Source organism: Miscanthus floridulus, unplaced genomic scaffold, assembly GCF_019320115.1.
Source record: "Miscanthus floridulus cultivar M001 unplaced genomic scaffold, ASM1932011v1 fs_736_1_2, whole genome shotgun sequence".
Classification (NCBI taxonomy): domain Eukaryota; kingdom Viridiplantae; phylum Streptophyta; class Magnoliopsida; order Poales; family Poaceae; genus Miscanthus; species Miscanthus floridulus.
Genome location: NW_027097185.1, coordinates 2549 through 29110, shown reverse-complemented (window position 1 = coordinate 29110; position 26562 = coordinate 2549). Strand labels below are relative to the sequence as shown.

The 26562-nt window shown below is 45.0% G+C and overlaps 5 protein-coding genes across 6 annotated transcripts; 2 read left to right on the top strand and 3 right to left on the bottom strand.

The window, feature by feature from the left end:
- Positions 1–296: 296 nt before the first annotated feature.
- Positions 297–3445, bottom strand: LOC136532882 (SPX domain-containing protein 4-like). Of its 2 annotated transcripts, XM_066525462.1 has the most exons (4): positions 2922–3445; positions 1049–1208; positions 745–961; positions 297–618 (listed from the first exon to the last, which is right to left on the bottom strand). In XM_066525462.1, exons 1-4 carry the CDS (start codon positions 3225–3227, stop codon positions 426–428), a joined length of 876 nt encoding a protein of 291 aa, XP_066381559.1. In that variant the 5' UTR covers positions 3228–3445; the 3' UTR covers positions 297–425. The 2 variants fall into 2 exon arrangements, with proteins under 2 accessions (XP_066381559.1, XP_066381558.1); XM_066525461.1 differs by having other exon boundaries at positions 297–961; positions 2922–3444.
- Positions 3446–4725: 1280 nt separating this feature from the next.
- LOC136532881 (uncharacterized) lies at positions 4726–5808 on the top strand. Its single transcript, XM_066525460.1, has 4 exons — positions 4726–4786; positions 4983–5092; positions 5203–5456; positions 5558–5808. Exons 1-4 carry the CDS (start codon positions 4735–4737, stop codon positions 5682–5684), a joined length of 543 nt encoding a protein of 180 aa, XP_066381557.1. The 5' UTR covers positions 4726–4734; the 3' UTR covers positions 5685–5808.
- Positions 5809–6152: 344 nt separating this feature from the next.
- LOC136532884 (protein N-terminal and lysine N-methyltransferase efm7-like) lies at positions 6153–9109 on the bottom strand. Its single transcript, XM_066525465.1, has 7 exons — positions 8970–9109; positions 8782–8861; positions 7751–7884; positions 7090–7232; positions 6881–6952; positions 6685–6789; positions 6153–6609 (listed from the first exon to the last, which is right to left on the bottom strand). The coding sequence occupies exons 1-7, from the start codon at positions 9034–9036 to the stop codon at positions 6455–6457; spliced, it is 756 nt and encodes a 251-aa protein (XP_066381562.1). The 5' UTR covers positions 9037–9109; the 3' UTR covers positions 6153–6454.
- A 3386-nt stretch (positions 9110–12495) lies between these two features.
- LOC136532883 (uncharacterized) lies at positions 12496–13558 on the bottom strand. Its single transcript, XM_066525464.1, has 3 exons — positions 13366–13558; positions 13131–13267; positions 12496–12960 (listed from the first exon to the last, which is right to left on the bottom strand). The coding sequence occupies exons 1-3, from the start codon at positions 13421–13423 to the stop codon at positions 12721–12723; spliced, it is 435 nt and encodes a 144-aa protein (XP_066381561.1). The 5' UTR covers positions 13424–13558; the 3' UTR covers positions 12496–12720.
- Positions 13559–22761: 9203 nt separating this feature from the next.
- On the top strand, positions 22762–24938 carry LOC136532885 (transcription termination factor MTEF1, chloroplastic-like). Its single transcript, XM_066525466.1, has 4 exons — positions 22762–23297; positions 23418–23471; positions 23579–23933; positions 24109–24938. The coding sequence occupies exons 1-3, from the start codon at positions 22893–22895 to the stop codon at positions 23924–23926; spliced, it is 807 nt and encodes a 268-aa protein (XP_066381563.1). The 5' UTR covers positions 22762–22892; the 3' UTR covers positions 23927–23933; positions 24109–24938.
- Positions 24939–26562: the final 1624 nt, after the last annotated feature.

The window sequence follows — 26562 nt, the reverse complement described above, 5'->3', positions numbered from 1 at the left end:
GGCTTTTACATGCCTTCTGCTTACAGCTTCAAAACTCACATGGCGCTTATGAAGTACCTGTATAGTGTCAACACAACAAAAACATAGTAGACCCAACATGCTGATTACGACGTAGCGACGTAGCTCTTATCAAGTGTCAACCAAAATGTCTTGTAAGGTCTTCTACGTGCTTCCTGCCTACAGCTTTAAAACTCAAATAGCACTACACCTTAGATACTTCTGGCAATTGGCATGCTGTCAACACAATAGGAACATGACCAACATTCCATTACTGACCCAATAAGAAAAAAGAAAAGAAAATGAAACTGCACCATCAGGAAATCCTTGCTTATGTGTCACTTCAAAAGAGGGTTGAACATCAAGATTATTAGCATTTACACTTATCAATGGTTATTGTCTTATTGAACAGCGTGTGAAAAAACTGTTTATTCATCAGTCGGGGCTCGCCTTGTGCAATTCTGTCCCCCTTGGGCAGCATTCTGCTCCTTCGAATTTGATTGCACCTCTTTATCATCCTTTCCAGCATCCTGAATCTGGGAGTCTGTTGAGGAATCTGACAGTGAACTCTCAGAAGTGATGGCACCAGAGCAGGCTTCGCCGTCCTCGCCATGGAAGAACCTAGACAGAGACAGGGGGTTGTAAGTAGAGCTGGCTTTCCGAAGGCACTGTATTGCTTTCATAGCTGCAAGTGTGCTTCGGTAAACATCAACGGTTTCCACATCGCGGGATGATGTTGGGTCACACCTAGCCACATCATGCGGTTCCAGATTCGAGGATGAACTAGGCTCAAGAACTTCAGCTTCGACCGGGAAAAGAAGTTCAAGATTAGCCTCGCATTCTCGAACAAGCCTTGTTAAAGGTTCGGTGGTGAAAAATGGCTGGTGACGGACACGTTGAGTGAAAGGCAGGCTAAGCACACCGCCTGTTCTCTTGTCATACTTCTTCAGTATCTTCACTAGTCCTGCATGTACAGCACATAGGACACGTTAGAAGCCAGGCATTACTACTAGAATACTGCAGATTGGACAACTTGGTATGACGTACTAACCAGCAAAATTTAGGGAGCTGTAGGTTTGCAGAAGAATCATTTCACCATGTATGATCACAAAATCCTTGCGTATCTCTAACATTTCTTCAGTAAATTCACTCCTGGATGTAAAAGCATCATTCTTCTTGGCTTTGACGCGCTCAATCCTCTCCTTGAGCACCTTCGAGAAACAAGAACAGAAAGGGTTAGACTGACAGCTCCAATCCAAGGAAGTGCCAAAGAAAGGCAATTAACTGATAAATACGGGAGAAGAAAAGGACAAATCTGGATAAATTTGTCTAATCACATTGTCTGATAAATAAGGGGGAAGAAAAGGACACATCGTTGCGACATTAAAGACATTTTCCTCCCAACATTCAATGAAAACATTCTCTTTATAAAAAAAAAAAGAAAACATTTCTAGAATGGTTACCGATGCATTTATGATAATCTTTCCTCTATGGCATAAAAAGCATTCTAAGATCTAAAGTTCCAGCAATTTGTCAATATTTTAGCCCTTAATGTATCCAGCACCAGACCATAGGTGACCAAGGATGAAGTGCCAAGACCACAAGGACATAGATACTTTCAGGTGGAGTTTGAGAGTTTCAAATACCGCTCATTCCTAGAGAGACTGTTCAGGCACTTCAACATTAAGTGTACACAAGCAAACAAATTTTGAGGAAATAGAAGAGCAACCTAAGCTACCCCAACTTTCTTTGGATGAGAAACTTTTTTTGTGCATCAATATAGCTCCTCATGCAAGTCAGCAATTGTTTTGCAACACTAGGTACGGTCACTGTATACAATGACTAAAACAGCTCCTCATAATACACTTAAAGTTCCTTTTGCCAGGTGAAGGTCAGTTAAGGGGGCTATTTGGTATCTACATGACAAATCTGGCCATCAGTGACATCTAGTAAACAAAAAATTGATCTTCAGTTTTCTATAATGCAAAATAATTATTGTTGAATCGAGTGCGCTACTCATATACCATATCATTTGTGCACCTTGAAATCCATCCAATCTTAGATAGAATCAAGGCTTTAGAAATACAGCTCATGTCATGGAAAAACAAGTAAAATTGTCCAGCAGCATGCTCGCGTCATTGCAAAAATAAGTAAAATTCGAGTCAGTGTTGTGTGTGTGTTTTGAGATAATGAGTCAGTGTTCCGTGTTGACTTGAGCTAGCATGCCTAAGTTGATCGATCTTGTGCAAACTTGAGATATTAAGGCCACTACGTGGATGTGGTGTACTAGTATACTATTACTGTATAAATAGATTTTGCCTAGCAAATATGCTCCTTTGATAAGCAACACAAAGGATTGGAGGCATCCATTTCGTTCAGAACGGGTCATCAACAAAAGATATGCACGAAGAAGGTATCAAAATTACAGTAGACTAAGCCCAGATTGCTACCCACAATTAATCATGAACTGGCCACTCACTCCAAACTGAACAGGCCCGTGCACGGGCGATTTGCAAAAATAGGACTCGAAACATCTGTCGTTTGCAGATTTGACACTGGACCCACGTTCATAGACACAGATGGACCCACCTGTCATCCACCCGAGTGTCATCATAGTAAGGAGTCAATCTCTCGAGTGTCATTTTTGCAAATTTTTCCCCGTGCACATACTTAAAATTAATCATGAACTGGCCACTCACTCCGGACTGAACAGGCCTGTGCACATACTTAATCGCCAGAGGCAGCATATGTTAAAACTTGTACCCATGATCGATTTAACCATCAGTACATAAACCTACTGCATACTGCACATGCCGTAAAAATCAATGAATGGATCAACAGGGGGATCGGGCGTAAATCCGGCACCAATTGGATGCCCCCACACCACGTCAGATAGACGAGCGATGGCAGGACAGGGCGCGCACCTGGAGGCGGATGACGTACCACTCCTCCCTCTCGATGTAGAACTCGTTGAGCTTGTGCAGCTCCGCGTCGAGGATTCTGGCGAACCAGTTTCCCAGGTCGACGTTCCCCTGCGCGGCGGCCACAGCCCCCGGCCCCGGCCCCTCGGCAGCGGGGGCAGGAGGAGGAGGGAGAGGAGGGGCCGCCGTGGGCTCGGGTGGCACCAGGTTCTTGATGAGCTTCTTGAGGGCCTTGTAGGCGAGGTACTTGTCCCTCCACGCCGGCAGCGTCTCCTCCAGGTGGTTCCGGAAATCCTTCCCGAACTTCATCCCGCGGCGGATGGCCGCGACTCTCTCTCTCTCCCTCTCCCTCTCCCTCTCCGTCCTCCCACACGATCCCTTCCTTAATATCAGAGATTCGTGGTTCCGGTCTCTTTATAGAGGTTCCCCTCCTCGGTGGGAGCGGAGGAGGGGGTGTTTCGGGCGGGGTCGCGGGGAGGACGGCGAGGGGAGAAGGAAGGGAGGGAACCGAGGAAGGAAGAGGCAGTGGAGGCAGAGGGGGACGGCCGGATGGGATGATTGGGTGGGTCGCTGTCGGGTGGGGCCAGGTCGGGGGATACTCGCCTTGTGGGTCCCCGTCCCGTCGTCTTCCCCTCGGCGCCTGCGAAGCCCTGCCGCCCTGCTCTATTTTATTTTTATTTATTCCCTTGTATTTGTACGGCGTGACGGCATCTTCTTCTCCTGCTTCGAATGATCTCTCTGGTCGCCAAGAAATCTCGTCGTGGATGATAACATGGCGAATCTTCCATGAACTGGCACAGGCCAATGGATCGAAAGAACAAAAAGGAATCCTCTCTCTCCCTCTCAAAAACAAAAGAGGAAGAACAAAAAAACAAAATAATTAATTGATCAATATAAGCTCGTGAGGCAAGGCCCAGGTGGACAGGCGTTCTACTTGGGCCCGGCCCATGTGAAACCGGCCTGCTACGGAAAGATAAGCTCTCTGCCCGGCCCCGCTGGACACTGTCGCCGGATGCGAACAGGGAGGAGATGAGGCTTCCTGAATCCCTGATAAGGACGAGCCGCAGTGCAGTGCATCGACGCATTTCCCGGCGGCAGGATGAGATCGAGGCCGGCATGGGTGCTACTGGCGACTCTGGGTAGTGACGCGTGTGCGTAGTCGACGGGTAGCTGCATGCATGCAGTGTTTTAGCTAGCTCTGCCAAAGAGGACCTGAACGAGAAGGGGAGAGAGAGAGCCCTGTTCGCTTAAACTATTTTTCAGTCTAATCAATTTATTTCAGTTTATTTTTTCTCACATAATACTATTAAATTAGTTAAAACCAGTCGGCTTATGTACCAGTCGAACAATACCGCTGGTATATTTTCAGCCGGGTCGCTTGAACACTACTGAGAGAGAGTATTTGAACGAAAAGGATACGGCCCTGTTTGCACGGATGACGCAGCAGTAGTACTGAGCTGTATATTGGTCCAAAGAAACCTTGAAAGGAAACAATCAAACAATAATGCCTTGTTATGTGACAGCTGCTCTGGCGCCATCCGTCGCCACAAATCTGGTTCGTCTATAAATGCCCTGTTGGCTGAAAATACTGTTGGCTAATTTATTGTGAGAGAAAAATATTATTTATTGGCTAAAAAAGTACGGTTTATAAGCTAAACAAACGAAAATGGGTTGCTGTTCAGAGTTCGGAGAGCTATTAGTATCGATCGTTCGTCCATCGTCTCACATATACAGTTTTTCAGGGTGCATAGAGCAGAGTTGCTGTCCATATATATAGGATCCATATACTAGACATCAGAGTCAGACAGTAGTAGAGATGGGATCCCTGATGTCCGGTTGGAGCTCACCAGTACTGAGTGACAAGGAAGGTATAAGCATAGCATGATGTGTCCAGCGTCCTCCATCCATCCATGCATGCAAGCTCAGATCTTTGTTTGTTCGAGGACTTGCACTAATTTTGCTTGTTGTATGTACAAAACTGTGTCGGGTACTAGCTCGGTACTAACGACTCTTGTTGCCGTCTGATATATGTGTGCGCATGTGCTTCTGCGTCTGCGCGCCTAGTTCATTTGATGAGGAACCGGTCGCTGACCAAGGAGGACGTCGCGGCGTTCTGGAGGCAGCAGCACGGGAGGCCAACAGCGCCGGAGCCGAACGCCGGCTCTCCCCGCCCGGTACGGTAACCGCTGCACGTTATTAATTACGCAACAATCTGTTCGATCAGGTTGAAGAAATCATCGCATATATATACATATATATAGCTTATCGTTCATCTGTTCATCAGGAGATACTAGTCCCGCTCGCCGCCGCTAAGCGTCGGCTGGAGGTGACGAGGTCCTTGCCTCCGCTGCCAGCTGGCCGCGGCAGCACGAGGAGCAACGACGACCTGACGCGCTGCTCGGCTTACGGATACGGAGCTGGCGACCAGCAGTTAGTCTCTTCCCATAGCGAGCCGCCATCGCCCGCGGCGATGGCCCGCGGGGAGGGCTTCTTCTTCCCCGAGAACGCCGCTGATAGCTCCGGCACGAGCCGCGGCTGGTACGTACTACGCAAGCTACCGTACGTACGTGTTCAGAAGTATGCAGAACTGATTCATGTACTGTACGTGCACGCTTGCGTTGCATATATGGTTCGTATAGGTGGACCCGGAGCAGCTGGGCGTTCCTGAACGAGCCGCCGCCGCTGACAAGGGAGGAGGAGGTGCTGTTGGGCAGGGCGCAGAGGAGCTTCCACGCCGACCGGATCGTCATCACCGGCAACGCCTAGCTAATCGCACTCGTGTACATGTCATGCGCCTGGTCCGTGTGCGCGTAGATAGCGCTTTGGCTTGAAGTGTGCACGCGTGTATAATATTCACCTCTCTAGCACAGTAGCACTGGCTGTAGGAGGTTCCATGCGTCATCTCTCCGTGTAAACAGACCCTGGCTTTGGATCGTTGTTTCTGCTGTTAATTGCTTGGAAAATTATCTTGTTGCTTTTTGGCAAAAGCTACCTACCTGTGCACTCCCTAAAGCGGATTGCATACCGTATTTGATTGCCCATCTTCGACCTTTGTTGAGAAGTCGATTTCGTTCTGACAGGTAGAAATATAATCAAACGCTGCAGCGTGTAAAGTTCGGCTTTCGCAGCTCGATCTTGGTTCCATTTTCGCTCACACCAGAGCTGCTGCTGCTGTACGAATACAGCAGCGGCATCAGACCAGTAGCCCAGTAGCCAATGAGCAGGGTGCCTCTCTAATAGTAGCTCTTGCTTTGTATGTTGCAATTGTAAGTCACGACAGTACATCCCAGCAAGAATCGAAGAAAGAGGGTCAGGAGAAGAAAACAAAACAAAATGGGTCCTTCCAGTACCTTCCTCTCACAAACCAGTGTTTACTGGAAAGCTTATCAAAATATCACTAACAAAACCTACTCAAAATCCACGTTTCCATCCCTAACACTGACCACCCAGGTATATTCCCCTGTGCCGTTCGTGAGAAATTTAACGACGAGTGTCGTTTCCTCAATTTTTTTTCAAGGATATCGTTTCCTCAGTTTTCACCTCTTGTTGCTGATGAGGTACACAAGATCACCCAAGTGCTGCACTTCCAGGCCTGCTTTCTCGCACCCATTGAAGAAAAGTGATTGGTCCTTTCGGATACTTCTGCGCCAGCTCATCAGAAACACTGGTGATTTTGCAGGTACTTGTGTTCCTGCCAAGTGAAAGAAACATTTCGCACAACATCCTTGATGATTTACAAAATTAAATATATATGTCTAGGGAGTACCTGATTTGTTCATGATGGTTATGCTGTCAGCTTTGTGACCATTCTGCTTGTATTCATTCAAAAGAAAGGACACTGTTTTGATAAGATTGTCATACTGCTTAACATCTGAAAGCAATGAATGTATATCATGTTAGGTCATTCCATCACACATTGAGATTGGGAGATCAGGTACCAATATATACACTTGGTAACTTACAGAGTAGGATATCGCTTGCAATGACAATGTCCCAATCTGGTCTGGAAACTGGAAATGGGTGTCCCCATGTGTCTGTGCGTTAAAAAGAAACATAAGAGAACAATTATCCCCTTTTAGGTGGTGCATCCTAGATACACATGAAGGACACATTTGGGAAAAAGAAATACTACAAATGTATAGATTTTGTTTGGAATGGTCAGATAACTTACGTCTGATATGAGGTAACACATCCAAGGTATTCGCACTGCAATTATAAGCTATATTCTCTTCGATTTCCTTGTCATCATAATCAGAGGTTGTAATGTCCACCTCAAATGCCTTCCTAAGAAAGATAGCCAGAGCTCCTGTCCCACTATGCAGGAAAGCAAGAACAAATGAAAAAAAAAATACATAGACAAGTTGTAGAATATACACAATGTTCTTATGACTGCATTCGACAAAGGAAAACAAAATAGAGATTTTGTTTGCTGCACCACAAAACCATTATTACAGTAGGGTATTCAGGTCAAACAAAATAGCCTTTTCTTTATTATACCAGTATACAACGGAATCATTATCACACCATCCAACCAGCTGCTTAGGACTACAATTTTCTGGTGGATTGACACAGTAGGAATGGTTTTGCAAAGTTTTGACTTTGACAGCATGATAAAAAACGCATCACATGCCTCAAGTCAGTGCTAACAGCAAAAAGAAAAACCTGAGAGATGGATGTATCGATATCCTAAGTTACTTATTGGGATCAACATGGCAATAACAGGGGTAGTTATAAAACTTTTTAATCATATATAAAGTGACCACTTGGATTGAATTGGTCAGGAAAGAAAGAAAAGAAAAGACGCCGTTACAGTAAGAGCATAGCACCCATACCTTCCTAATTCCAGGACACGTCGTCCATCCAAAATCGACTGGTTCTTAACCAGCCATGTAGCAAATGAAAATGTCCCGGGCCACAACAGGTTGGCATTAAGCTCATGGCATGAGAACTCCCTTACACTCAGTTTCTGTATATCAATTTTTGAATGGTGAACAAATAGATAAATACGAAAAGGAAAATGAGGACAATTGAGAGCAAGCCAGATTAAGAAAAACTGTAATAATGCAATAAGGAATGGCTATCATGAAATTGAAATCAATAAATTCGCGTAACTCTTGTTGAATAATAGTTACAAGTTGAGCAGCCTTTGATATAGAATCGAAATAGCCGGTTAGTCATTTTATTTTAAACATGTGGATTTATCGATGCAGACCCATGAACTCTACTGTATGCTAAATTGCTAACACATCCAAGAATGTAGCAACATGATTTTAGAGCAAGCAGCACATCCATATACTTATACTATTCAAAAGTAGGCTAAGTCAGTAACCAAATACGAAAATCAATTGGGCCAACCCAAATATTTTGGAGCCATTAATGATTTAAAAATCTACCTCTGCCCACTACAGGATCCTTTGTACTGAATTAACAACCACTCTATTTTTTATTTTTCATTATACTTTGCTGAGTTTGGCGCAACATAATTCACGGGGAAGCTAAGCTGTCCGTAGTTTAACAATTAGAGGATTACTAAACTGAACCATAGCTGTTGTATTTTGCAAAACATCATGTCAGTTCTTCAGTGGATCTGCCTTGAACATGAGGCCATACAACCCCAATAAAACACAAAAAACACAGAGCAAGTCGAATTCCTAAAATGTTTTTCACTCGTTTCTGTCCATTTAGGTATAACTCGTTCATCAATTCTCTAATAATAGGAAAATCCGAACTGAAAGCCGAGAAGGCGAGAAGTGTAAATATTAAATAATAGTTCAAACCCCGGGCCTTTCCGGATTCCAGAGAAGAAGCACCGTTCCCAGTTCCTACAGACGCGAACCAAAACGGCGGAATCGTGGAACCATACCATGCCAGGGAAGTCGTGGGCTCTCTCCTCATACTCCAACGCCACCGGCTTCTTCCCCTCGGCGCTGACCTGCATCTCGTCTTCAACCCCGCAGACAAGAAAGCACCGGCCGTTAGGAGCACGCGGCGAGCGACGTAGAGGGGAAGGAGGTGAGGAGGGTTGGGTTGGGGTTGCTTTTATGCTCATACCTCGGTCGTCGTCGCTGTCGTCGGCGCCGTGGAAGAGGGAGGCGGCGGAGAAGACGGCGGTCTCCATGAGTGGACTCTTCGCTGTTAAAGGGTGGGAAGGGGAGGAGGCGCGCCGTAGGGAAAGGTTTCTCGGCCCGGCCCTATCGCAGTCGGCCTGGGATGACTAAGGATCCGGGCCGCCCAAACAAGTCGCAAACCCGGGCCTCCGCCCTCCTCCCGAGCAAAAAGTCGAGCCGAGTCGAGCATGCTTCTCGACTGGATTTCGAGGCTTCGAGCCTTAGGCCTGGTTTATATTAGGGTTAGGAATCAGTATTGGGCACTGTAGTATTTTTATTTATATTTAATAATTATTGTCTAATTATAGCCTAACTAGGCTTAAAAGATTCATCTCGTAATTTACAATCAAACTGTGTAATTAGTTATTTTTTATCTACATTTAATACTCTATGCATGTGTCCCAAGATTTGATGTGATGGAGAGAGTGAAAAAACTTGCAATCTAAACAAGGCCTTAGGCAAGTTCTTTCGGCCTGCAATTCCGGGCGGGGCTCGGGCTAGGGTCAAGAAAAAACTTTTAGACAACGAGATACTTTTTTTTAAAGCACGGCAAAAGTTTTGCCACAAGTTTTATTATAGGAGAACACCGAGATACCTTCAAGCAGGACTTGTGTCTAATAAGATGAACGGTACTGTTAGCGCCCCATGTTCGTGGCTATAGTCCATTTCCGCGCCTCATTTTGCGCGTCCACACGGGGCCGCGCTGCCCAGACATCGCCCGCCGGTGCACGTGTTTCGTGTGCCCATGTGGGGGGCCGCGCCGCTAGGACGTCGCCCCATGCGGGGACCGCTCACGCCCCTTCCGGTTTCTCATGTGCATCCCATATGCAACATGCAATCTACTTTGAAAATATATCTAGATGCAACACTTGCACCATATAAAGGAAACAGATGAAACACTTGAAACATGCGTCTGAAACACTTGTAAAAACACCTAAAAAATTAAAAACCATTTCAAACACGTGGAACATGCAGATAAAACACTTGCAACATATGTGTGCAACATACACAACATCCAAATATATACATTTACAACATATGTCTAAAAAACAGATGAAACATTGAGAACAGACGCTTACAACATACGTGTACATCCATTGCAACATATGTAACATCCCAATCCACTTTTTACAATATACGTACGAAACACTTACAACATACATTTGAAACACGCGCTTGCAACATATGTTTTCAGCGTAACATCTCCTTACTGTTTGGGAGAATGGAGGCTAATCGGTGTGTGGAGTTCACCAGAGACAGCGGCCCGGGGCGAGGAGCGGAGCTAGGTCGGCGAGAGGATCAGATGGCTCCCACATCGAGTTCAAGGAGGTGACGGACGGATCTCAGAAGAAGAGCCGACGGCGGTCCTCAGCACCCACCTCAAATTGGCGGTCCTCCGGGGCGCGGGGGAGCAAGCATGGGCGGCGTGGCTGTTGGGCGGGGAGGACAGTGCGAGGCCAGATCGGAGCAGCGAGGAGGCGGTGGGGGGCGCGATTGCGCTTGTGGCGACGAGGCTGCGAGCGATGGTGTGGCGCTGCACGTAGGCGGTGCGAGCTGCGCGCGGGGGTGTCGGGGTGTGACGCTGTGGGGAAGGAAGAGGGCCGTGAGACTGAAAGACTAATTTCTTTTCTCTCTCTTTTTTTAAAGAGACTCCCGAGTAGATAGGAGGATCGTTGGGCTAGCGTTACGGCCCAATAAACGAAAGGTCCAGGCAGACGAACGCTCCTTTGCCAGCATTACCCTAAGACGTAGATGACGAACGAGCTGGCGGGGTCTGACAAGTCTGGGCAGCATTCGTCAGCAGCTGAATGCTGAAACCACCACGAGCCGATCGTCGATCGATCAGAACAGGAATGATGATGTATGGTGTCGGGTTCATAAACCCGGGGTCCCTCGGGGACCGGTTTTCACGCCCGGGCTCGGCCCAGGAAAACAACATGTAGTTCATGGGCCGGCTCAAGAGTCTAAAACACAACGGACCAGAAGGGCAGTCCGGTCGCCGATCGAAAGGTCTATCCAAAAGAACAAGCATCCGCTCGTCAACTTCTTCGGCCCACCTCTCCGATCGGAGCACTCGTTTCAGGCACCAGCCGCCTCCAAGCGGTCCCTCCAATCGGAAGGCCTGGCCCAAACGCTGCTTCCTACTTCGACCCTGCGACTCCGACCCCGCGAACGGGGCTCGTGGGAACCCTGCTCACCGCTCTTATCTGACCGACACACTCAGAGCCGACTAGAGCCCTCCGACCAGGGGCGCCCCATTCGGTAGGAACCAGAAGACATGCGGAGAAAGACAAGGCAAGACTCACAAGTCAAAATCACTGTACCAGGGACCATACCCTGCACAAAACAATACTCTGCAGCCACCATCTCCCCCTACAGTATTGTAGGTGCTGCTAAAACTCCCATACGGTAAGCCCCCCGCGTGTCTCTGGACATCGATCGCGGTATGGGCACCAGGATTTGCTATACGGGGGTGAACATAGTGTGGCTCCTCACATGTCAGTGGGCATCAAATAGTATTTGCAGGTACCGACGTCCATCCTTCCTGAAGAAGATAGCACGACCTCCCATACGCATCCGACATTCTACAGCGACATCAACAGTGTTAGGGACGCCTACCATTATCCAGTCTTCATCAGCGTAGGCAACAAGGCTTAGAAACATCCGTACTTTCTCCCTCTCACATGTAAAGCCATCCCCTTCATCTATAAAAGGGGATGCGCTTCCTCCAACGAAAGGAGGTCGACTTCTTCAAGCTTAGACTCACTAGATCGATAGCTCACAACCCCTTAAGCACATGCTTGGACTTCTAGCTCATAGTGGTGTTCCGGTTGCCCTCGGCCCTTCCGGTCGGACTCGACCGGGCCTCTTGAACACCCCTCCTTTCTCCTTCTCGTTTGTAACCCCACTACAGACTTCGAACACATTGGCTCAGGAATAAAGTCATCGACCGACCCCGACTGGACGTAGGGCACGTTGCCCGAACCAGTATAAATCCTGTGTCATTGAGCGCTAGGCCACCTCCGATCACAACGTACAACAAAACTATAAATATTCACTAGTTGGTCACTTTCTGCACCGACACATGGTGTGCCGTCTGTCACTTACTCATCTGCCCATGTTAGATGCTAATTAAATCGAGAAAACCAATGTTTCACACACGAAAAAGATTCAACAAAAAAGAAGAAGAAACTGTAGCGCGTCATGTTTATATGGCTGGAGCCTGGAGGTGTGCGTGAACATCTGGTGCCAAGTACAGGGGTAATTTTCGGAACGATGAACAGACATTTTTACATGCACCTAATAGATCTTGCCCGCTCGATCGACACACATCCGCTAGCTAGATTGCTATACATACTAACCCTGTTCGCTAATGCTGAAATTTACCTTATGCTGAAATGTCGTGAGAGAAAAACACTGTTCCATAGCTAAAAAGTAATTCCGAATAAGTTTAAGCGAACAGTACGGAATAAATTCAAACAAACGGAGCGAGTACGTATGCGTAATAAGGAGTACATACGTATATATACACTCAAACTCAACTGTGGTAGCAAAAAACTATCATAGGCATACTACTGTACATATACACAAAGGACGACGACGACGATGGATGAAACATGGACCGGACTGCCGGTACGTCGACTGGGCGCGGCCTGCGCGTGCATGGTTGCCGCCTTGCCGGCGTTCTCGATCGATCAGTCGTCGCGAGCGGTGGCGATGCGTGCGACGTGGAACTGCGGCGTGTAGCGCTGCGCCCTGGCGGAGGGCTCCTGCGGCGGCTCGTTGAGGAACGCCCAGCTGCTCCGCGTCCACCAGTCGCGGCTCCTGCTGGGGCTGTCCGCCGCGTCGTCGTCTCCGGATCCGCCGCCCGGGAGGAAGCCGTCCACGCGGACCACCGCCGCCTTCTCCGAGCTCCCGAACGGGCTCTCCTGCCACTGCATGCCATGTCATCGTAGTCATTAATTCCGTACGTACGTCAGGCTTGTGGGATTTGAAATGATGAGGTAATAATACTGAGCATGCATGCGCAACGAGACGAGACAGCAAAAGCAAGGAACGCCGCAGACATTATGAGAGAGACATTCAGAGAGTAGTAAGTACGTACCGTGGCGGTGGCCGGCGGCGAGGCAAGAGGCGAGGCGAGCTCGCCGCCGTCCTCCGACGCTATCCGACTCCGACGCTGCTGCTTCCAGAACGCCTCCACTTCCTCCTTAGTCAGCGATCGGTTCCGGCGCGCGTGAACTGACCAGCACCAGTATATATACAGTATTTTACATCAGAGTTCCAGCAGAGAGCTCTAGATCGAGACTAGAGAGATGTGCCCATCTTCTTCCGCGTACCTTTCTTGCCGTCGTCGCCAAGAACCGGCGAGTCCCAGCCAGCCATGAGAGACCCCATCTTGCGTCCCACAAGCACGAGCACGAAACTAGTCACGGTTGCAGAAACTCAGGTCGTGACTGAGAGTGACAGAGCCTTATGATCTTTCAGTTCACACAAACTGGATGAGTAAGGCAGTAGTGTGCAGTGGTATTAGATAAGCCTCGGCGGCAGGCGGTCGTTTTTATATACGCGGTGGGGCTTGACTTTTGAGGCGGCGGCGGCTGCAGAGCACACAGGATTAGCAGCAGAGCACACAGGTTTTCTTCGTTTGTACGCGTGGACGATGTCTCTGGAAGATATCATCATGTCATGACAGGCGGACGAGTGTCCGTCCCTATCTCTAATAACCCTAGTACTGCAAATTGTTATTATTCTGCAATTATTTTGTTCATAATTCTTAGCACACTACTACTGCTACTGATCGTCCATTGGATGACCATGACTACCTTGAACAAAAATGTTTACTCCTATTTACATTTTACACGTACGAAAGCAGAAAGCCAGCAGCAGATCCGGTTCCTCGTTCCTGATCATCATTTCAGCAGCAGCAACTTGTTGGTCCACGAACTGGACAGGACAGCAGCTAACAGGCGGTAAACAAAGCAATAACCCGGCTGGTATCTACGGGATCATCTGCAGTGCACGGCGTTCCAGCTCCGACGGGGACGCGCGCACCTACGTAATTTGCTGACGCTACGTGCAGGACCTTCCATTTTCTTTTATCTTTTAGCAAAAAAAAAAAAAGAAGCACGGAGAGAGTTGCCAGCAGCATCCTGCGCCATATATACGGAACACTGGAACAGACACGTCTGGATGGACAGATAGACTAGGAGCGCGTCCCTTGTCCTGTGGCCCGCGGGCGTGTCAACGCCTGTGCGGCTCCATCGTCATCCTCTCCTCCGGCCGGCCGGGTCGCCCCAAAGTCACGGACGGACTCCCCACCATGGGCCATCCCCACCAAACACACAGCCATTAAATTAAACAAAAGAGGTGTCATCCTTATCTCCAAGCTTGGCAGATAGTGCATGCATCGGCATCGCTCGATTATAAATAAGATAAGATCGACAATGTTAATGTGTACACTGCTAGAATGGATGGAGCCTCGCAAAATATCTTGCTCGGCTTTGGGGGTGGGGCTGAGGGGCTTGACGCGGCACAGTAGTGGCGCCACTCGCGAAACGTCCAAAAGCTAGGGTACGTAGTGCTATCGTCCGGCAGTACTAAACTGTTACACTGTCTACTCCGATAGTCTATACGCCCCGTGCTGCCCGGGCTCCGAGTCCTGCTAGTAGACAAGCAAAAATCATTATAACAAAGCTACTTAAAAAGTGTACCAAGTAATAAAATTACAAACATCCTGTTCACTTGGCTTATAAGGCCGCGTTTAGTTCGGCCGATTTGGCGCCGGCCAAATCACTGTAGCGACACTGTTGCTACAGTGTCGTTTTGTTTTTATTTGGTAATAATTATCCAATCGTTGACTAATTAGGCTTAAAACGTTCGTCTCGCAAAGTACAACCAAACTGTGCAATTAATTTTTGATTTCGTCAACATTTAGTACTCCATACATGTACCGCAAATTTGATGTGACGGGGAATCTTCTTTTTGCATAGTGCCAAAATTTGGAATTGGGAGGAACTAAACATGGCCTAAGCCATACTTTTTTAACCAATAAATAATATTTTTCTCTCACAAAAATCAACTAATAATACTTTCAGCTATGGCTTATCAACCAAACGAACATGACATTTTATATGTGGTTAACTATAGCTAGCAGAGTCAGCGACTAACTAGTCCTGGTCCCATACAATTTCTAGATTTGTCACTAGACTTCGTTGGCTCACACGTCACACATTAGCGTCCTATTTGCTGGACTTGTGTGGCTGATAAGTCATAGCTGAAAGTACTGTTGACTAATTTGATGTGAGTGAAAAATACTGTTCGTTAACTTAAAAAAGACTTATAAACCCATCGATCCCAAACAAACACACAAACACGGTGGTGTAGATCTGCGATTGTAACGACCCACGCACGGATACATTCCATCATGCAGTGATCGTCCGAGCTTTGGCGGAGGGGCGTTTTGGTGTTAGCGTGGTAGACTCCAAGAATCAACGAACGTTCGTTTTAAATCAAATCAAACCATCAAACAAATCTACGCCACTTTCTTCTTTTTTAAAAAAAGAAAAGAAAAGAAAAAAAGGTTTATGCAACTTTCATTTCCAAGAAGTTCCAAAGCTATACTTACAACTTTAATAATGCACAATCTTTTGTAGGACAAAACTTATTACTAACTTTCTTTGCATGGACAGCTTATACACTACACCACAACACCAAGATTAGCGATGAACGATCTGACGCTAAAAGCGGCTACAGCGACTGACAATCTGACGCTAAAAAGTTATAGCGACAGACTTCTGCAGACGCTGTAAGTCCTGTCGCTAAAAATCTTTAGCGTCAGACAGTTGCCCTGAATTTTTTTAGCGACAGATAACCTGCCAGTACTCTATAGCGACAGATAGCCTGTCAGTACTCTATAGCGACAAACAATTTGAAATTACAAATATTTTTAGCGACTGATGGTTTGACGAGATCATTTAAATACATTTAAAAAAATAAAAGGCCATTTGGTTGCAAATTAATACAAAAGTAATATCATTGTGCACATTTCTCATACAAATAGATTCATTCATGAACCTGAAACATAGATCCATGATTAGATAAAATTACTATGCTTCGGTATGATGTATTATTACAATCACTCCATTTTAGATGCATACAAACACTGCTTTCAAAAGAAGCAAAGTTACATGCCTATAAAAATTATAAACCTGCACAATCAACAAGTCTATACTCTTTCACTACAGGATATAAATATTAATAAAAGTTTATCACAAAAGTTACATATGACAAATCAATACCCCAAGGGACATATATTACTTTGTTATGTCTTTTCGTTAGGGGTTTTGCATAATGATCACTCTGAAATGGTTTGCTTCTGAAGTTTTCGAAGAACTATCCCCTAAATATCCCCACTGCTACATCATAATTCTATCAATTTACTCAAGAGTCAGCTGAAGCTTATCCAGACAGACCACACCTGCAAACAAACATCAGCTTTTCCTATCAAAAAGCTATGATGCCCATTTCAGTTACCAGAGAATCAAAATAACTGATATATTTCTTTATTCCTTTTTATTTTAAGGGCAGCTTAGAACTATATAGGTACATTTCTGATAAAGAAAATAAGTTCACAGTATAGTATAGAGTATTCATCTGCTTCTATGCCTGGTAAATTATTTGCTGTAATAATCATGGTGGTGTGACAAAGAACAAAAGAAGGCATCGGCGGTTTACCTCTTGATCTGGTGACACAAGAACTTCCCTGGTCAGGATGTTTTCACCTTTCTAATGAAGTAGCTATCACTTCTTGCTTTCTCTACAAAATAAACACCAAGACAAATAAAAATACAAAATCTAAGAAATTAGAACAAATAATTCAGTCTGACTAATCTAATTAAATTATATAGATTATTAAATGTAGGAAATAAAGCACCTAAGATAGACCACATAAGTATTGTGACACTATAAATGGCTACATCACAGACCTTGAATGGCTCACAACAAAGAAATTCCGGTGTCATCCATTCTGGCTACAGGGCAAGAACACTCTAGTGGCAAGAAACCAATGAGTAGAGCAAGGGATTTGGATCATGCTATGCTATCTGGGAGATGGAATAACCTTCATGTTATGCATACCAGTCAAGCCAAGAGGATGGAAATCCCAGAGAACAAGGTGGTTCTCTGTTCCATCACCATCAGTAACCAACTTGTAGCCCTTACCCATCAAATGGTTACCAAGGGCAACTGTGTTTGCCTTGACCTGCTGGATATAGGCCTTGAGTACAGGTGACATGGCTTGTTTCAAGGCTATAGCTAGAGCAGCAATCTGGTGATTGTGAGGCTCCCCCTGGAGCGATGAGAACACAACCAAGTTGATATTGTCCCCATAGTCATACAGGGCACCCTCAGGCTGACCCTTTTTCGGAGGCTTTGAGCACTTCCTGTTGGTCCTCAAAGACTCCTGTTGGTCGTAGTGCCACATTGGAGTGCACAGAAGGATTCAAAGCCTCCTATAGAAGAGTGAAGAAACTAACATGGATGAAAAAAATAAAAGATACAGAGGGCTCGTTCGGCTTACCCCATATTCGGCTTGTTCGGCTTGTTTTTTCAGCCAAAACAGTGTTTTTCTCTCACAACAATTCAGTCAGAACAGTGTTTTTCAGCCAAGATTCAGACTAACGAATGGGGCCAGAATATGGGAGTTCTGCAGGAACTATGGAAATTAGAAAGCTTAATTTATAAATTTCAAATTTCTGCATTCATAACTACCGTGGCCAAATAATAGCATCATGTCAACATGCATTTGGTGTTCCATTTGTATGTTCATATAATAGAAAAGGGCTCCTCAAGTTCAGAGTTCATGACAATGAACTCTATGAAATTTTACTCCCTAACTCAGCTAGACCGTCTTGTAGGACAAATTAATAACCGTCACAATAGAATTTTAGATACCTTTCAGGTTTATTTTGGCACGTGAAGTTTGAGTTGCTTTAGACCGTTACAATTTAGTTTCTTTAGTCGCCACACTAACACGACCAAAGAAATACTTGGACAGGTATTGCAAGTTCAGTGCCATTTACATACCTTAGGCTTGGCCTTGGGAAGTTCAGAATTGGGGTTGGGCGGTGCAATGCCGCTGCCGTATGTTGTGATTTGGCCACTCCACCTCAGCGGCAATGGGAAGAGATGACAGAGGTGCCGGTGCCCAGCCCCATTGACCTGCAGCTGCAGCACGCAAATCAGAAGAGAGCAATTAGATTTTGGTAGGCAAAAGGAGGACTGGCAGATCAAGAGGGGATCAGGAACACGACATGATCCAAAACGGATGGTGATGGAGGGGCACAGTAATAGATGGGCTTTTAGTTTCAGTTTAGAAACTTTCAGTTATAGTTTACAGCAAAAAAAACTTGTCCTTTCTTCTAGCATAAACCATCAAAGAAATTACAGGAACTGAATCACTCATAAATAAATGGCAGCTTATGAAATATTTAGTAAGCTAAACCTATTAAGAAAAGTTTAGTCTTTTAAACTAATCGAAAGTGTACCAATAATGTACTGTACTGGAGGGCATATTGTTATTGAAGAATGCTTTTTTGTACAGCAGGAACATATAATGTCAGGTCGGTTTCTATTCATGAGCTTGCCAAAATCATACAAAAGGAACCTTCAATGAAGCACTTCACTTTGTAAACCTACAATAAAGAGAGCAAGGCAATATCACCTTAATCCCAATCAGACTTATCTTTTTACCATATATGGAGAAGCACACCAGTAAAATGTGTTCTTTTACAATTTATATGTGCTGTTACATTACATGATGTGACACCTAATTAGCATAGGGACATTTACCACAGCTTCACGTGCAGTAAACTGTAGCATCTGAACCATAATTCCTGAACAAAGATGAAGATGGTTAATTTTCATATAAGTAGAAGATTGTGTCAGGTTCATTAGAGAGCCTGGCCTCCATATTCAGAGTAATTTCATAGCATTTCACGAGTCACCACATCCTACTTGTCGGAGCAAAATTGTTGCCTAACAATGTTTCTGAGCTAACTAATGCCACATCCACCATTGACTAAACGTGATGCATTAGAAACACTATCACCATCAACAAAATTAATCATTTATGTTTTACAAATGAAAAGAGATTGTGTGTTGTGCATTACAAAGTTATAATAGAGGTAAAACCTACTGTGCATAACTGATGAGCACTAAAAGAATCTACAGATGCGTTTTGAGTATCACAAGTTCTAACACTTACTGTGCATACAAGTCTACAAGTGCAATGTTATTAGACAAAGTTCATGGAAATAATGTACCTTTATCCTTTGAGCTTGGGAAATTGGACAGATGGTCGATTGGATGCTGGATTGTTGGAGGAAGCTGATTTAGGAACAGGTAGCCCATCAAGGATGGTGGAGCAGAGATGAAAAAGCATAGGTTCAGCTCATATATCATATAAAAATAAATAGGTTCAAATCATATAAATAGGTTAACAATCCTGCAGCAAAAATCAATCTAACACAAATAGTTGATGTTCTAATTAATATCTCATAGCAAATTTGAATTTACCAAAATCACAAGCTATCTTAATTTCTTAAATATGAGGTTGGGACGAGCTCGTCTCACCTATGCTAAAACATATATAACAAACGCCAGCCCAGTCATAGAAAATACACCAGAGATGCACTATAAGGGATTCCTTAAGGTGATCACTACACCATCCAAATACACGCTCCATCAGAAACTATGATTCGACTGGAGGTGCATGCTTATGCTTGCTGCTGAATAGTTAAAAGATATGCATGGGAGGGAGAAAGACCTAGTCGGCTAGGATGCAAAAGGCCTCCATGTTCACTCTTGCACCCACGCTAGTGAAAGACATGCCACCAGATCCAGAGTCCTAGCTCACCGCGGCCACGGGCGTCACCAATCTGACCAACCAAAGGTGCAAAGTCAGATTTTTTAGCATAAGAATAACAAGATCCTGCAGCTACATCTATAGGACAACTACTACTAACGCAATGGAGCAAGGCAAGCATTACCATAGAGGCATATGCTGACATAATAGTTCTAATAGGCAAAGCAACAATTAGAAAAAGGAAGACATGCTACATATGCATCTACAAACTGTGAACCCCAACCACCACAGATGAAGTTTGATTTTGTCTATAAAAAGAGCAAAGCATATCAATCCACACAGATGATGACATATTAACTTGTAGTGAGCAAACATTTGCAAATTTTGTTCAGTTAATTTACCATCAAGGATATGTTATACTAAAAGTCCAAGTACCAGATAACAATTTGAACTTGTTTTTTTTCTAAACTTGATTGAACAAAAACTAAATTCACCTTTGTCAAGTGTAATCAGGGGCTCATTCAAGTTTGCAGTGAGAATTCCATCTTCTCTTAGTAATGCAGCAATAAAATGATACCGTGTAAGCCCATGACAAGATCAAACAAGACATGAACAGGTTAGAACTAAGGAAGAAAAAACAACCAGATATCATAGTACCGAATGCACTTCACATAATACTAATAAGGCACTCAGAGTGGTGTTTGCATTATTATTGGGCTCGTACAACCACAGTTTAATCAACAATAAAAAAAATTGTTGCCGGCCAACACATTTACAATATAGACATTGGCATGCCGGGACCTTAATTAGGCAAAAAGATTGAACTAATAAGAGTTGTAATTATTAAACAATGATTAGGCAATGGAATTTAAAAATCCCCCCTGCAGTTCGAGTTACACTTTACCTGCACACCAAACTAAAATTTAATGATAAAAAATAGTACATTGCTTCTGTACCAGCAAAGAGAACACAATTCATCCAACCAAAGTGCTGCAACCTAACAGTGAGGAGCACAAGTGAGCCGAGCTGCTGCTATTGGGATGGATCAGCAGAGAAGGGAGGGGAGGAGATGAGAGTAGAGCATTGCGACTGATAGGGATGTATAGGTGAAGAGGACTACCAGAAACCACCTGGATCCATTGGAGGCTGCCATAGTCGCCATCCACCTTGACGGATCCGGCTGTGGTTGCCGAATCCCACACTCTCCTGTATGTCTCTGGCCGTGGGCACCGTAATTTGACCCACACACAAGAACTCACTGAGGGAGAGGCTAGAGAGTAGAGGCCAACGCGCCGTCGGTAGGAAGGCCCAGGCTGTGTTCCACCTCTAGAGCGACGACCAGATTGGGAAAGGGATTGGGAAGGGGTCGGCTCATTGGATTGAAGGCGCGGAGGCGCCCTGCCCATCGGGCTCCTCCGCGTGCGTGACGGTTCGAAGATAGGAGGCGTCTGTTCGCGTCACCACCCCTCGAGCCACCATGGAGTACCAGCTAGCATCCTGTCGCCGCCATGGAGCTTGCCGCCGCCATGCTCGGCCTCTGGATCTGAGAGAGGATAGGAAGCAGGGAGAGAGAAGAGCGGAGAGGGAGGAGTCGAATATGAGGGAGAGAGATGCGAAGGGCCGTGAAGTGGTGGATGGGGCACCGGCGCTCGGGGCGAGGTGGGTCGCGTGAGGCTGGAGCTAGCGCTAGCCGATGGAGCGGCGATTTGGGAGAGAATTGGGAGGAAGAAGAGCAGTGGCGGCGCTGATTTAGGGTAGAAACGTTTGCCTCTGTACTCGGCCGGGCTAAAATTCACGCTCGAGCTAGGCTCAAGTGGGACCATTCTATAGCGACAGACTATATGACGATATAAGTCACTTTAGCGACAGACAAGCAAACAGTGATTGTGAATACGTATACCGACATACATTGAATCGCTAAATGAGGATTTAGCGTCAGATGATCTCTGAGTTATCTTCAGCGTCAGATCATCCATCGCCAAATATATCATGATAGTTTTTCTACTTAACATCTATAATCTAGTTTTTGTTAATAACTGTCAACGGACAAATTTATCATAACAATTTTTTAACATAAGCTATCTAGCTATACTTTTATGTAATAAATTTTTAATTTATATTATATACACACATAACTTTTTGTTGTTCAATGGGTTTAAAAAAATTGATACAAAACATATCCAACTCATTTATTTACACAATTTGTTTTGGATAAACTTATCAACGTGAAAAAAACCTAGTCATAATATGTAGAAGGAAAATAGGTAGGCTAATATAAAAAATAAAAATAAGGAAAGAAAAAATAAATAAAAGGAGAAAAAAGAGTGAGAAAACGTGATGAACATGTCGAATAGGATACCATATACCATATCCGTGGAATCGTTGTAGAAGAGTTACGTTCTAAAGGTCATATAGAAAACTTGTCAAGATAAATTATCTATAAAGTTATAAAAAATATATCAAAAAACATGATTAGAAGTTATGGTGATAAATTATTTTCGCAAAATATTATACGTACTTAAGAGTTATGAATATAACTTTGCAACTTTTTAAAATAAAAAATTATGAAAATAGTTTTTTTCAAAAGAAAAAGGGAAAGCCATAGTTCTCTTGGTCGCTGCTCTTGAAGTCTGGAGAAATATGCTAATTTGGATTTGGATTTGGATTTGGGTAGTGTGGCTACAAAGGATAAAGGCAGCCAGTGCTGCTAGTCTCGGTCACCGATTTGATCATGGGGGACGACGGGCTCAATGAGCCACTCGCAGCACTTGGCCCATGGACCAGCCCACGGGCCACTGCCCATACAATGGTACGATGAATCCATCATCTCCTTCATCCCCCATCCGAAGGAGTGAAGGGGCCTGAGGTTTCCGTGTCGGCAGCCGCGGATGCGCGGCCAAGCATCCCTCGAGTGAGCCGTTGCATCGCAGCCTCCTGCCCTCCTCTCACCTGGTCTGGCGGGAGGGGCGCCCTCGCCGCGGCCTCCCCTCCGCCGCCGCCATGCTGCAACTCCGAAATCGCTTCCTCCCTCTGCTCCGCGCCGCCTCCACGCTACACCCCCCAATCCACCCCCGCGCGTGCCGCCGCCTTCTCTCCACCTCCACCACCCTCCCCACGGCCTTCTCCCTCGAGGACTGCCTCGTTTCTGCCTGCGGCCTCGCCCAAACCCAAGCCCGCGAGGCGTCCAAGAAGGTGTCCCGCGAGGTGTCCAGGAAGGCGTCCCGCGAGTTAGAGCTCTCCTACTCCCGTCTCAACTCTGCTTCCAACCCTGATGCTATCCTCGCCCTGCTCTCCGGCGCCAGCCTCTCCCGCGCTGACATCGCCGCCGTCGTCTCCGCGGACCCGCTGCTCCTCCGTGCGTCGGTGAAGAACATCGCACCCCGCCTTCTTGCTCTCCGCGACCGCGTCGGTCTCTCTACTCCCCAGATCGCTTGCTTCCTCTTGGTTGGCTCACGCGCTCTCCGCGAGGGCGACGTAGGTGCCAGGCTCGAGTTCTTCGTATCCTTCTAACGCTCGTTTGAACAGGTCCTGGTGGTCACAAAGAGGAATGGGGCCTTCCTCAGGGCGGGCCTTGAGAGGGTAATCAAGCCTAACATAGCTTTGTTTCGTCAGTGGGGTGTTCGAGATATTGCTAAGCTTTAGAAAAAAACGGGTGGGTGCTTACCTTCTACCCGGAACGCGTGAAGGAGGTTTTGCTGCGGGCAGAAGAACTTGGGGTGCCTCCCACTTCGCGGATGTTTAGACTCGCGGTGTCCGTCATTGCCAATAATTCCAAAGAGAAGGTTGCTGCCAAGCTTGAATTCTTTAAGAGGACTCTTGGTTGTTCTGAGTCTGAGGTTTCCACTGCAGTGTCCAATAAGCCAACTATATTAGAATTATCTGACGAGGTTCTTCTTCGCAAGATTGAGTTTCTTGTCAATGAGGCTGCAGTGGAGGCACGGGACATTGTGGAAAGGCCTGTTTTGCTCACATACAGCCTGGAGGAGCGGCTTGTGCCCCGACATTATGTCATGAAGGTCCTGCAGGAAAAATGATTGCTAGGTACCAATATGAGCCTTTTCACATTTATTAAATTTGGAGAGGAAACTTTCAAACTGAGATTCATCGATTGTCACAAGGACTATGTTCCTGGCCTTGCAGATGCTTATGCTACAGCTTGTGCTGGTATTGTTGTGCCCTCTAGAGTCTAATTTTAGAATCTCCTTTTGTGTTTTAGGCGGATGGCGGGACTGCAATTCATGATCATTAACAGATGCCCACTTTGCAGGCCTTCTCAATTCTGGTTTCTGCAATAGAATCACCAGTTATCTCTGACTGCTCATAGACCCTCAATTCTGATTTCTGCAGTAGAATCACCAATGATCTCTGACCCTCATGCTATTATTTATGGTGACTTGTTCTAGAGGCTAAATATGCATGTTTGTTAGTTTTCTGCCTAGGTCACTGCTGAAGGTTATCTAACTTTTCTGCTGTGAATAAGTCTGTACTGTACAACTTATTATGCTATTTGGAATTTGACAGTAATCCACTTTTCTGGTATCTAACCATTTTTTATTAGCATGTTTTTATTCCAACTGATGTTTTACCTAGTTCTCACTTGCTGAATGAATTATTCTTTTTTTTTTGTTTTAGTGATGCTTACATTGTACATGATTGAGGCTGAACTAGTAGATTCCAGGTACTGGCCTAAAGTGCTACTGAATAGAAACTCTCTGGAACAATTTTGAAAAGCCTGTGTTGTAAGGACCAATGAAATATCCTAAGAAATGTTTTGGGTGCCATGGACGTTCTGCCCACGTGCAAAAGATGGATGTTTGTTTGGCTTGTAAGAGAATGAGATGCTAACAGCTGAAAATAAATGGCATGTTGTAAGAGAGATGCTTGACTTTGTATGAGAGGATACTAATTTAGCATAGTTACCATTTTATTAGTTTTGTAATTTTAAGGAGTTCCTCTCGAAACATTTCTACTTTTATAGCACGTGGATGATAGATAGCAGGCATGGTACTATTTATAAGGTTTCTTCATATATGTTATATACCATGGATTCTGGGTTCACATCACCTCACATGATGGGTTTACACTATTTGTAAGTACTACTGTCAGTATGAGGGGAATTACCCTCCTACAATGAATGGATGTTCTGCACTAAATAAACAGAAATTTTGCCCTTCAAAAGTTGAAATAAGAAATATATTGTAATAACATCTTTGCAGTATTGTTCCAACTTCCAATCAAAATTAAACACAACCTTGCCTTAGGAATTTTTTTGCAGGGTCTGACCTTAGCAAATCAGTTCTCGTGATTAGTAATCCTTACTACCAGACATCACTTGCCAGAAATTCCCTTGAACTCGTGTTTCGCAACAGCGCATGCCTGTAGACTTGAAAATGCTAATGCTTACAGACATGAAAATTCGAGTTATTTTACTTGTTCACATTGTTAACCCTCATGATCCTCCCAGGAATTTTAGCCCATTCAGATTATATGCAGCATTTGACAATCGGCCAAACAAAAAAATTAGGATTTGATAGCAAAGAATCAATTGAAACTGCATCCAAAAGCGAACAAATAACAACAAGAAAAAGAATCCTCGCTCCCCAACTGCCGAAACCATTTGACAATTTCTCATTTGTTTGGAAATTGATTCAAGTTCAGGGAGGAATGAATGTTTTCCACTCATGCATTTGTACAAATTCAAGGAAACGCTAGGAGACATAGAATCAATGAATCATCAATCGCTTATGCCCTCACTTGCTTCTTTGGGAAAAATCGATCCATCAGATTTCTTCCTAGGATGTGAAAACGAGGGCCTGAAACTGGAAGTGCAGCATTTGAACTATCTTGTGTACCTCATGAAAAAAGAACTGAGAATTCAGGTGATGAGGCATAGTGTTGTGCCTGCTTTCAGTTACATTACAGTAGGAAATTGGTGGAAAGGGAACATGTGGACTATATGTAGAATTGGAATTTTGCACAATTTTGCCTAATCGTTTTTTAGTCTGTAAAAATGTCTTGAAACCGAGCATCTTGTTTGCTGATTCTTGTCATGCTGCTCCGTATTTCTTGTATAAATCTTGATAAGACAGAGGGAGAGAATTATCCTTCTGATCTTTCTGTGTGATGATCTCGAATCCATCTTCTGATGGGCCATATTTTTCTAACACTTGATCTGTCATCTTTGGGGACGATTCCCGTATTTGTGAAAATCATGCCATGCTACTGCTTACTGCAGAATCTTCGGTCTGAATAACATATGCAAACAGTTAAGATGTGATGCATGTCAAATCCTTCACAGCACGATAAAAATCACGTTAAGGGGAAACGTACCATATTAGAGTTCAGAACTTCAGATGATGAGATGATAAATCTGTGGCCATTGAGTTCCTGCATGACGGCATGAGATGCTGAGAGCAGGTCCCATTGTCACCAAAGCAGATTCATTTGTACCCGCTCTAGCTGAATAGCAATTTGCCCTTTTGCAAGAGCATCCTCTGAATAGCAATTGACCCTTTTGATTCACCTACAGTACTGGTGCCACCAATGAAAATTTGCTGGCATATGGGGTAATGAAAATCCAGGTGGTGATACATCATCCCCTGGTGATCTCCTAAAAAATGATCACCAATGGGCTGAGAGCCAGGGAGGCAAGTTGAATCAAATCCACTGG